The following is a 12,693-nucleotide window of genomic DNA, read 5'->3' on the forward strand; positions in this document are numbered from 1 at the left end:
CTGTGTCTGCGTGGCTTTCCTCCGGGTACTCTGGTTTCCTCCCACACTCCAAAGACATGCTGGTAGGTTCATTGGATCCTGTCTAAATTGTCCCCAGTATGTATGAATGTGAGTTAGGGACCTTAGATTGTAAGCTCCTTGATGGTAGGGACTGATGTGAATGTACAATGTATATGTAAAGCGCTGCGTAAATTGACAGCGCTATATAAGTACCTGAAATAAATAATAAATAAAACTAGAAAAGGTACAATTTCTGGGGAAATTGTGAAAGTGTTCTTGCCTCTACAACTGGAGTGGGCGGAGTAACTGGGTGGGGTGGAGTGGCTTGAGTAACTGTGAAAAGTGTTAAAAAGCTTAATATTTTAAAAAGTATAAATAGTAGTAAAAAAGTTCCATCATTCGCTGAAAGAGCTGAACATTTTTTTCAAAAGTAATTTTTTTTTTCAAAAATGAATTTTTTTTCTTCAAAAATGATTTTTTTTTTCAAAGGTAATTTTTTTTTTTCAAAAATAATTTTTTTTTCGAAATTATTATTTTTTTTAAAGTAATTTTTTTTTCAAAAATAATTTTTTTTTTTCAAATATATTTTTTTTTTCAAAAATATTTTTTTTTTTTTCAAAAATGATTTTTTTTTTTCAAAAATTATTTTTTTACTTTTTTCAAAAATTATTTTTTTTTTTCAAAAATATTTTTTTTTTTACATGGGGCGGTCATAATGTTTTGGCTGATCATGGGGTGGTCATAATGTTTTGGCTGATCATGGGGTTTTTTTTTGTCACCTCCCACTCTAGTTTTGAACATTTCGCCATTCATTCCTATGGGACCAATTTCGCCGCAAAAACGACGATATTCCGTGAACCATTCGGCGAATGTGTAAAAACTGTGGGAGGAGTTAGGGTGGTAAATTATCAGCATTATCAAGCATTGCAGATGAAGGTATGGCCACATGCATTTGGGGGGTTTCAGCATCTTGTGTTTACAACCACTGTTTCCTAGCAACGCTCATGTACTGTTTATGCTTCACACGCACTGCTCAATACACAACACAATGTAATTTCTACACAATATAATTCCTATCAAAACTTCCCCATCATATTGCCACCATTAAAACTGCCCCATCAGAATTGCCCTATCAAAACTGCCCCATCATATTCCTCTATTATAAATCAGTACATGGTGTGTCTGTCCCCTCCCCCGGGCTCTGTAATCACAGCTGAGATGCTCCAGCCACCTCCCCCCTTGTGTATAACAGAAGCTTTGGTAACCATGGCAACAAAACAAACACAGTACACTCTGATTAATGGCTAAAATTTCCTGAAATTACCTCTAAACAAAAAGCTTTTTCCCAAAAACTATAAATCCTACAGCGAAGATCTTTATATTGTGAGAATCACAAGACCCAGACCTAGATTTTGATGTATAGTATGTCTGTAAAAAATTAAAAATGAAGGCACAGTCGCAGTTTAGAAATTGCCCTTCAAATTTGGAGGGGGCTAGAGTGTAGTTTCAATGAATGTCAATGGACGGCGTGAGTTACAAACAAATGGTCATATTGTGAAAACTATCAGGACTATGGCTTAGCCGTGGACATGTTTAGTGGCAGCAGGGATAGCTGAACGTTTTGATATAAGATTTGTGTAGGTGGGCTTGAAAATGAGGGAGTGGCGGCAGTTTAGAAATCATGTTCTGATTTTTCAGCTTTTGTCATCTCCCACTCTAGTTTCCCCATTCATTCCTATGGGACCAATTTCGCCGCAAAAACGACGATATTTCGTGAACCATTCGGCGAAACGTTCCACAAAGTAATAGCACACCATTCGGGAACAATCCGCACGTTTCGGTATATTACTTGTCTATGTAGTGGAAAAACTGTGGGAGGAGTTAGGGTGGTAAATTTGGCTATAATAATAAGAATAATATATATGTGAGATAACAGTAAGTGGTCTTGCTATGCAAGAACACTTAATAACACAGAGGACATTTAGACAGAAGGATGAGATGGGAGGTGTTGCCATGACAACCAGACATTTCCTTTCCTCTCCTGATCTGTACCAGGACAATGACACCTACAATCTGATTGGCTGCTCTACAGAGAATAATAATGATAATTCAGTACTGACATGTAATTATCATTGTAGTTCAGACCAGAGAAATGTAGCAAACCTTCAAAACCAAAGCACCCGCCTGTCTCCTCTCTATGATCATCACTATGCGCCCTCTACACCGGAAACACTCCTCTGACTTCCGCTGTGTACACTCCACGGCCTAGACGCTTTCTGGTTGCCATGGTTCCGCATCAGGGCTAGACTGATTTAGGTGGTGCAGTACATAGTAGACACCACTAGAGGGCGCCCGCTTGCCGTGTAACTGCGGGAAGTGTAAGTGCCAGAGGGGCCAGCAGCCATTGTGTTGTAGTCCAGAGGACGTTTTAGCTTGGAATTGCTTTTTTCCAAGACTTTCATGGGTGAGTCTGGAGAGTATTTGCCCAGTGAGGACTTTGGAGGAGGTAATAATTTCTTTTTATTATGAGAGAAGGGGGTCCCAGCACTGTGTGTGGACTGGATGGGGGGATCATGTCACCTTCATACATCATCATATTCCTGCAAGTCCTCTGATGTGTAGAACATTAGATGGGGGGCTGATCGGGATGTATTCCCTAATATTATCCCAAATTCTGCCAATTGTTAGTTCTCATGAGTGCAGGACATGGCTTTTAGAAAGTAGACTTTTTGGTCATCATAATCTGATCAGTTACATTGTCTTGTTGCTCCTCCAGTTCAAACCACATTTAGTGTCAGTGGTTGGGAATATGTGGTCTTTTAAAGCAGAACTAATCCCTTTGATTTAACAGTTTCCCAAAACAATTTAAGACATGCTTAAAATGACTGGTGTCATAACTGACCACATGTGCAGCATTGTGGCAACTGTAGATGTAAACAGAGGCTAAGATGGCAGCTACCTTGGCTGTAAAGGAGAGGAGGGTTTGTTCTGCTTTAACCCCTTGCCGACCAGCGCACTCCAATTTACGTCGGCAGAATGGCGCGGGTGGGCAAAAGGGCATACAGGTACATCCCCTTTAAGAAGCGGTGCTGCGGGTGTGTGCGCCCGGCGGGCTCGGTGACCTTGTCCATGGGTGCCGCAGACTCGATGTTCGCTGGGGGCCCGCGATCGTGTCACGGAGAGGTAGAAAGGGGAGATGCTTTTGTAAACAAATCATTTCCCTTTCTGCCTGGTGACAGGACAGAGATCACTACTCTCTGTCATCGGGAGCAGTGATCACTGTCATGTGAGGTTTAGCCCCTCCCCCCACAGTTAGAATCACTCCCAAGGACACACTTAAACCCTTCACTGCCCCCTAGTGGTTAACCCCTTCACTGTCAGTGTCATTTACACAGTAATCAATGCATTTTTATTGCACTGATCTCTGTATAAATGACAAGGGTCCCAAAATAGTGTCAAAAGTGTCCGATCTGTCCGCCATAATGTTGCAGTCCCGATAAAAAACGCAGATCGCCGCTATTACTAATAAAAAATAAAATTAAAAATAAAAATGCCATAAAACTATCCCCTATTTTGTAGATGCTATAAATTTTGAGCGAACCAAGCAATATACACTTTTTGCAATTTTTTTTTTTTTTTTTTACCAAAAATATGTAGAAGAATACATATTGGCCTAAACTGAGGAAAAAAAATATTTTTTTTTATATATTTTTGGGGGATATTTATTATAGTAAAAAGTAAAAAATATTGCGTTTTTTTCAAAAGTATCGCTCTTTTTTTGTTTATAGCACAAAAAATAAAAACCACAGGGATGATCAAATACCACCAAAAGAAAGCTCTATTTGTGGGGAAAAAAGGATGTCAATTTTGTTTGGGTAGAACGTCGCACGACCGCGCAATTGTCAGTTAAGGCGACGCAGTGCCGCATCGCAAAAAGTGCTCTGGTCAGGAAGGGGGCTGAAGCGGTTAATGAAACAGTGTTCTGCAAAATAAAAGCCTGTGTAGCATTCAGCCCAATGTACCCTGAGCTTTTTATTTATTTATTTATTTTTTTTTTTTACAGTGTGTGGTTTGGAAAACCCCCTCAATTTCAAGTACAGAAGAGTGGAAGTATTTATAAAGACACAAGGATCTGTAGAAGGACATCATGATGGAGAACCGTCCGCCTCTCACATCACCGGGTAAGAGGAGACTTTCATTTCTTTTATTGAGGATCCTCCTAGATACACACATCCTCCGATATATGGAGATAACATGTCAGGTTCCTATAAGGTGTCAGGGTGTCATTATTTCTCCATGGAGGAGTGGGAGTATATAGAAGGACACAAGGATCTGTAGAAGGACGTCATGATGGAGAACCGTCCGTCCCTCACATCACCGGGTAAGAGGAGACTTTCATATCTTGTAAAGGAGAGTATTGAGGATCCCCCTAGATACACACATCCTCTGATATAAAGACATAGAAACAATGTATTCAGTCAGTGTGTGTGTTTCCTACAGATGGATCCAGTAACAGAAATCCCCCAGAGAGATGTCCCTGTCCTCTGTATTCCCGGGACTCCACACAGGAACATCAGGAGATCCCTCAGGAGGATCAGGTAGATTGTGTTTCAGCAAATATACTAAATGAGTTACACAAAGTCATAGTTCATCATTGTAGAATCTTAATAATTTTTATTTTAAGAGTGAAGTTTTAACAGTCAAAGTAGAAGTAAAGGAGGAAACTGAAGTTGCATATATGGGGGATGATGATCCATGTAAAGAAGAGGAATTTCCTCCAGAGATCAGCACAGGTGAGTAATGAACAGTAAATCCAGAGAAGAGTCCCAGATTCTCCTTGTTCAGTCACTACAACAATCTCTTCTTCTCCCCCCTCCTCTGTCAGTAGACAGTAATGGGGAGACAGTATGTGCCCAGTGGGGGAGTCAGGAGACATCAGCCTCTATTAGACTCCGGCTCTCCTCCTCACATCATGTCATTGTGTGTTACCAGCCAAGAGACGTGACCAGTCTCCCCCCCACACACACTCTCTGGGGTCTCTCATACATCTCAGTACAGGGGGCTTCACTCTTATCTTTATTCACAGACCCCGGAGATACCAGAGAGACTCAGAGAGATGTCAAAGCTGAGGAGGAGGAAGAAGGACATGTGAGGATTAAAGAGGAGGAAATTCTTATGGAGATCAGAAAAGGTCAGTAATAAACACTTAATGCAGAAGCAACATAACATAATATCATCTATTTGGAGGTGCAAATGCAACACTTTGTTATATTTCATGATATGATCAGCTTCTGACATCTTAAAGTGGTATTAAAGGAAAAGTATGGGATTTTTTTTTTTTTTTTAATTATACTTGCCTAGGTGGATGTAGCATCTTTCCCCTGTCGCCTCTAAGCGTGAGAACTGAGCAAACACTGCCAATTGCTCGGTTCTCAGAGCTCCCTGATCAGAGTGCTGGTAACTGTCAGTCACCGCTCTCTGTTCTGCCCTCCTTGCTCACTGGAGCACTGGGCTGTGGAGGGAGCGGGAGCAGCCAGCTCAGGCTCTCAGCGGCTCGCTGAGAGGCTAAGCCGATCCAGGCATATTGGCGGATCTCGACCACATGGTCGCAATCTTTTCCCATGCCTGGACCATCTCTGTGATGCCAGCCGACAGCGGGTCACAGGAGTGCAGAACAAACTGCACTCCTGTGATCCATAGGATAAGTAGAGCCAAATGAGCCTCATGCACACAGGGCATTTTTACTTCCGCTATTGGCCGCGTCACATGTTTTTGTTTTTTACAGGTTCAGAACCCCTTTCAATGTAATTCTATGTGTTCATGCACACATAGACTTTTAGGAGCTGTAAGTGGCATAGGCATTTTCAAGCTATAAAAAAAAAAACAAAAAAAAAAAAACAAGGGCATTTTGGAGCAGCAGCGTTAAGCTGTAAAGCGCCTGATGCAGCTAAATGCGTGTTAATACTGTATACAGCGCTAGGCAGCGTCAAGCGTTTTTAAGCTGTAGTAATTGGAGTTGAGAGTGGAAAATAGAAGAAGGCAGAAAAACGCCAATGCAAAACGCTTCTAAAAGCACGTTTTTACAGCCGCTTTTTCCTGGCATTGGTACTGGCTTTGCAGCTCTTTTTTTTTTTTTAATGCCATGTGTGCACCAGGCCTAAAGGTACGGCTTTTTTTTCCCCTAAAAAATAACAAACATGTCATTCTTGCCTTCTTTGTGTAATGGTTTTGCACAGAGCAGCCCTGATCCTTCTCCTCCCAAGTCCCCCTCCGGCACTCCTTGCTCCTCCCCCATGACCAGGGCCCCTAATAGCATGCTGGTATGGGGCCACTGGTGCCTGCTTGCTCCCAAGTCCTGCTATATGTGCCCATAAGACACATAGAGCCATGAGTTAGCCCTGCTTCCCACTCTCTCTTCATTGGCTCACTGGCTGTTAAAGTGTTAGTAAACACAGTAATATGAAAATAATTTATCTGCCCCCCCCCCCACACACACAGTGCCCACGGCTTATAAATCTTCTTTTTACATTAAAATATTGTCATTATATACCTTTTTGGCTGATCTGTATACCACAGTTAGTGGTGAACGGCACAGTTCTGATCAACAAGGAAATAGTCTCTCCAGCATAAAAGACACAACTGAGCATGTGCAGGTTGGCTACTCTGCTTGTGTTAGCTGGCTTTCCCCAGATAGACAGTGCAGGAGTGGGAGGATCTGTGCATACAGGATAAAAACATCCTTTTTCCACAATGCAAGGGATTAACCCCTTAAGTTCCACAGCGAGTATACCAAGCATGCTATGCTGCATATACAGACTGATTTCTACTGTTTTGGGTTTAGTAACACTTTAATGTCTCGGCCACTGAGGAAAGGGAGTCCCAGGACAGCCGGGGGTCTCTTGCACATCGCTAAATCAAGAGGGTGCTCAGATGAGTATTAGGGGGGCTATGGGGGGAAGCAGAACACAGAAGGTTTTTTTACCTTCTTGCATAGAATGCATGAAGGTAGCAAGCCTTCAGCCTTTACATCCATTTTAACAATATCTTGCTATTTGATTGCACAGAAGTTTATTCTTTTTCACTTCTTATTTCATGCAGATGGACAATTCAGAAAGGATAACAAGCTTCCTATTTCCTCTACGGGTGATGGAACAGAAGATGGCACCACATTTGAGTCTTCAGATGAAATCTCAATTTCCCAGATTCTCCATCCAACACTTCAAGGTGCAGAACTGTCATCTGGTTCCTATACAAATGGAGGAGGTTCTTCTAATCCCTCCCATCCTATCACCCATCAAACCGCTTGCAGAGAGGGAAAGACATTTCCTTGTTCTGACTGCGGCAAGCGTTTTAACCAGAAAGCTCATCTTGCTTCACACCAGAGGTCTCACGCAGTGAAGGAGCCTCAGTCCTGTTCTGAGTGCGGGAAGTGTTTTTCTTCTAGAAAAGCTCTTACTGAACATCACAGAACTCACATAGGAATTAATCCTTTTTTATGTTCCGAATGTGGGAAAATTTTCTCTTCAAAATGGTCTCTTATGAGACACAAAAGGGTCCACACGGGCGAGAAGCCGTATACATGCTCGGAATGTGGGCATTGTTTTTCCCTGTTGACCAGTCTTATTAAACATGAGAGGACACACACCGGAGAGAAACCGTTTTCATGTCCTGATTGCGGGAGATGCTTCAGACAGAAATCAGACGCTGTAATGCACCAGAGAACTCATTCAGGGGTGAAGCCGTTTTCATGTTCTGAATGTGGAAAATGTTTTACCCGAAAAGGAGCTCTGATTGCTCATCAACACGTGCACACGGGAGAGAAGCCATATTCCTGTTCAGAATGCGGGAAATGCTTTGCCACCAGCACTCATCTTAACTACCACGAAAAGACTCACATGTCTGAAAAGCCGTTTTCGTGTTCTGAATGCGGAAAGTCTTACGCTCAGAGAGGAAACTTAATTTTCCACCTCAGGTCTCACACGGGGGAAAAGCCGTTTTCATGTTCTGAGTGCGAGAAATGTTTTCCCCACAAAGACAGTCTTATTAAACACCAGAGATGTCACACGGGAGAGAAGCCGTTTTGCTGCACCGAATGCGGGAGATGTTTTTCCTGCAGACAAAGTCTTATTTCGCACCAGCTGGCTCACACAGGGGTGAGGCCATATTCATGTTCAGAATGTTGGCGATGTTTTTCCAGGAAGAAGAACCTTATCACACATCAGCGTGTTCATACAGGAGAGAAGCCATATTCCTGTTTGGAGTGCGGCAAATGTTTTATCTCCAGATCTCATCTTAACTATCATGAGAAGACGCACATGTCTGAAAAGCCGTTTTCCTGTTCTGAATGCGGCAAGTCGTATACTCTGAGACGGAACCTTATGTTACACCAGAGATCTCACACGGGAGAAAAGCCGTTTTCATGCTCTGAATGTGGGAAAGGTTTTCCTCAAAAAGATAGTCTTCTTAAACACCAGAGAAGTCACACGGGAGAGAAGCCATTCCCCTGCGATGAATGCGGACAATGTTTTTCTCAGAAACGATATCTTGTTTCCCACCAGTTGGCTCACTCAAGGTGATGTCCTATTCATGACTATAATGTTCGGGGTGCGGGAAATGTTTTTCCACCACTCAACTACCACAAAAAGACTCGCCTGTCTGAAAAGCTGTTTTTATGTTCTATAGGCGGAAAATCTTTTACTCAGAGAGGAAAGCTCATTTTCTCACCTCAGATTTAACAACAAGGAAAAGCCGTTTAGATGATCTGAAATGCAGAAACTGTTTTCCCCACAAAGACAGTCTTCTTAAAGTGGTTGTTAGCCCTCTGGGACCACTTTAACCTACGGGTAAGCCTACATTAAGGCTTACCTGTAGGTGCAAGAAATATCTCCTTAACCTACATGGTTATGGAGATATCGTACAAAAACCGGGCACCGCTGTCTACGGCGCAGGCGCACTGAGCATGCCATTAGTGAAGGCGAACATGCCGTCACTGACGGCGCATGCGCCGGAGTGACGTCATCGCGGCTCCGGCCAGTCACAGCGCCGGAGCCGCGATACCCGGAAGTCACTCCGGGATAGATGGCGATGGTGGTGGGGGCTTCGTTCTGAGGTAAGTTATTCATAATGAGCTAGTATGCTATGCATACTAGCTCATTATGACTTTGCCTTGCAGGGTGTATTTTTTTTTTTTTTTCCTAGGTTTTACTTCCTCTTTAACCGATTCAGCCCCGGAAGATTTGGCTGCTCAATGACCGGGCCATTTTTTGCGATTCAGCACTGCGTCGCTTTAACTGACAATTGCGCAGTGTTGCAATGCTGTACCCAAACAAAATTGACGTCATTTTTTTTCCAACAAATAGAGATTTCTTTTGGTGCTATTTGATCGCCTCTGCGGTTTTTATTTTTTGCGCTATAAACAAAAGAAGAACGACAATTTTGAAAAAAACACTATCTTTTACTTTTTGCTATAATAAATATCCCACGTTTTTTTATAAAAAAAAACTATTTTTTTCCTCAGTTTAGGCCAATATGTATTCTTCTACATATTTTTGGTAAAAAAAAATTCGCAATAAGCGTATGTTGATTGGTGTGTGCAAAAGTTATAGCGTCTACAAAATAGGGGATAGATTTATAGCATTTTTATTATTATTATTTTTTCTTTTTACTAGTAATGGCGGCGATCTGCGATTTTGTCGGGACTGTGACATTATGGCGGACACTTCAGACACTTTTGACACATTTTTGAAACCACTGACAATTATACAGCGATCAGTGCTATAAAAATTCACTGATTACTGTGTAAATGTCACTGGCAGGGAAGGGGTTAACACTAGAGAAACAAAATGATATCCTAGCTCCACTGCCAATATGAAAGTCCATGAGCTGTGATCAGGTGCTCTAGCCAGGACGTTCAGGCCCCAAATACAATACTTGAATCAAAAAGGGCTGGCAACTCTGATGCTCTTGAATAAAAGTCCTCTATTGGTTACATGGGTACACGGGTACAGGCTATATGCTGACAAGTTTCGGCTAAGAAGCCTTCATCAAAGTATGCTTTGATGAAGGCTTATCGGCCAAAATGTGTCAGCGTATAGCCTGTACCCGTGTACCCATGTAACCAATAAAGGACTTTTATTCAAGAGCATCCGAGTTGCCAGCCCTTTTTGATTCAAGGGGTTAACACTAGGGGGCGATCAAGGGGGTAACTTTGTTCCCTATGTGTGTTTCTAACTCTGGGGGGATGGGACTGTCTAGGAGGAGAGAGAGATCGGTGTTCATTAGAGGTGCATCGGATCGTCATCGATCCGTGATCCGTATGGATCAACCTCCACAGATCGGGGACACCCGCGATCCGCGGAGCGCTCTGTGGCCTCGGCCATAGGAAAGGCCACGGCTTCGGCCTAGCTCCATCTTGGTACACCCGGCGGCCGTTTACCACGTGATCGCCCCGTCAAATGACGGAGCGATCACTTGTAACAAACCGGCGTCATGTCATGACGCCGGTTCCTCTCTCCCCTCTGTGTACTGATCTGTACAGTTGAGGGGAGAGTTCGGATGGCAGCAGTGCCAATACTCTGCAATGCCCTGACAGTATACTCTGCAATACCATGCCAATACTCTGCAATACCCTGCCAATACTCTGCAATACCCTGCCAATACTCTGCAATGCCCTGCCAATACTCTGCAATGCCCTGCCAATACTCTTCCATACTCTGCCATACCCTGACAATACTCTGCCAATATACCCGCCAATACCCTGCAGTACTCTGCCATACCCTGCTAATTTATTATTACAGTGGGGGAGATTGTGGATATTACAGTGGGGGAGATTTTTTTTTGTTGATCCGAACCGTGACTGCTGATCCGAGGAACGATCCGAACCGTGAGTTTTTTGATCCGTTGCACCCCTAGTGTTCATACATAGTATGAACACACGATCTGTCTCCTCTCCCCTGAAAGAACCGGGATCTGTGCGTTTACATAGATCACGGTTCTCGCTCTGTCACGAGCAATTGCTGGAGCCCGGCGGGCACCCGCATCGGGGTTTGGCACATGCTGCGGGCGCGCCCCTAGTGGCCAAAAGGCGAAGCGACGTAAGGTAATGCCGTTTCACCCATCCGTGCCATTCTGCCACAGAATGAAAACTGCGGCGGCTGGTCGGCAAGCGTTAAACACCAGAGATTTTTTTTATTGCCCATGGTGTGTGAAACACACTCAGACTTATGGCTCGTACACACGATCAGATTTTCGGACAATCGAGCATCTGTTTTTTGTTACATGCTCACCATATGAAAATTCTCGTATGACAGAATACAACTTCAGAAGTGACGTAATGTGACGTAACATGTTGACTAGTTTTGTATGTATTCCTTCATTTCTCAGCATGCCTAGTCTTCTGCTTACGTTTTTTTCGTACGAAAACCGTATTAATTAAACGAAAATGGGACATTGAGTTCACGTACAACAAAAATTTTATAGTCTGCACATCCAGCTTTTGTCTGACCAAAAACTGGAATTGGCTGTCGAACGCACCATACTAACGATCCAAAAAACGGCAGATTGTTCGTCCAACAAAATTTTTCAGCCGATTTTTATATCGTGTGTACGGGCCTTAACACCCAGTGCAAAAAAAAAAAAAAGTGAGAACACAAAATAGTGCACAGGGTGTACACATGGACCTTTTCCGAAGAGGAAGGACCCTTACCCTGAACCCCCGGGGGGCGCAAGGCTCCTGACAGGGACTGAGATACTCACTAGCTGAAGCCAGGCAGGCCCAGTCCTCTGGGAGGTCTGCCGAAACAGATCAATCCCAAGTACCTAAAGGGAGGCCCCATGAGAGAGGGCAAACCAAGTCAGAAGGCAATATCCACTCCCAGAGATGTCTAACCAGAGTTAAGCTGTTTTGCTGCGCTGAGTGCGGGAGATGTTTTTCCTGCAGACAAAGTCCTATTTCACACCAGTCGGCTCACTTAAAGTGAAGGTCCACCCTGTAAAAAAAAAAAAAAAATGCACCAAAAAATCCCTAAAAAAAATGGAGGAAAAGAAAAAAAAATGTTTTACCTATATGAAATGGCTGTTGCTAGGCAGTCTTCCTAATCTGCCTCTTCCTACACCGCGGTGATCTTCAGTCTTCTCCTCCCCACGTTATCTTCTGGGGAATGGGGCGCGGTGTGTTATGGGAACTGTGTGTGTCCCACAACACATCGCGTCCCATTCACAAAGCGCTGCGCCGCTCGCGCATGCGCAGTAGGAAACTGGCAGTGAAGCCGCAAGGCTCCACTGCCTGTTTCTCTTATCTAGGATGGCGGTGCCGGGACCCGAGAGCCAAGGAACGGGTCGGCCGACATCGAGGGCACCCGGGACAGGTAAGTACTTATTTGAAGTCAGCAGCTACATTGTTTGTAGCTGCTGACTTTTATTTATTTTTTTTTAATGGCGGAATCCCGCTTTAAAGCAGAGTTCCTCGCCCCCTTACATGCCACATTTGGCATGTCATTTTTTTTGGGGGGGGGTGGGTACCTTCTTTTTAGTGGGACTTCCTGTCCCACTTCCTCCTTCCTCTTCTCGGCCACCTAGGCAACTCTTCCTCTCGCCCTAGGTAGCTCCTCCCTTACAGCCTGGTCAAAAGCAGAGCGCAGCGCGACTTGCCGTAAGCTGGTGCTCACAGTTGCTATGAGAGCGCCGCAGAGAGGA

The 12,693-nt window shown here is 43.7% G+C and overlaps 1 protein-coding gene across 1 annotated transcript in view; it reads left to right on the forward strand.

Moving 5' to 3' along the window:
* Positions 1 to 8,991, forward strand: part of LOC141106744 (uncharacterized) — a 54,655-nt gene extending 45,664 nt beyond the window's left edge. The window contains 5 exon segments of the mRNA XM_073597672.1: positions 4,142 to 4,181; positions 4,501 to 4,598; positions 4,685 to 4,793; positions 5,087 to 5,191; positions 7,099 to 8,991. Coding sequence (XP_073453773.1) covers positions 4,142 to 4,181; positions 4,501 to 4,598; positions 4,685 to 4,793; positions 5,087 to 5,191; positions 7,099 to 8,576 — 1,830 coding nt within the window. The 3' untranslated portion in view covers positions 8,577 to 8,991.
* The last annotated feature ends 3,702 nt before the right edge of the window (positions 8,992 to 12,693 follow it).

Source organism: Aquarana catesbeiana, linkage group LG08, assembly GCF_042186555.1.
Source record: "Aquarana catesbeiana isolate 2022-GZ linkage group LG08, ASM4218655v1, whole genome shotgun sequence".
Classification (NCBI taxonomy): Eukaryota; Metazoa; Chordata; class Amphibia; order Anura; family Ranidae; genus Aquarana; species Aquarana catesbeiana.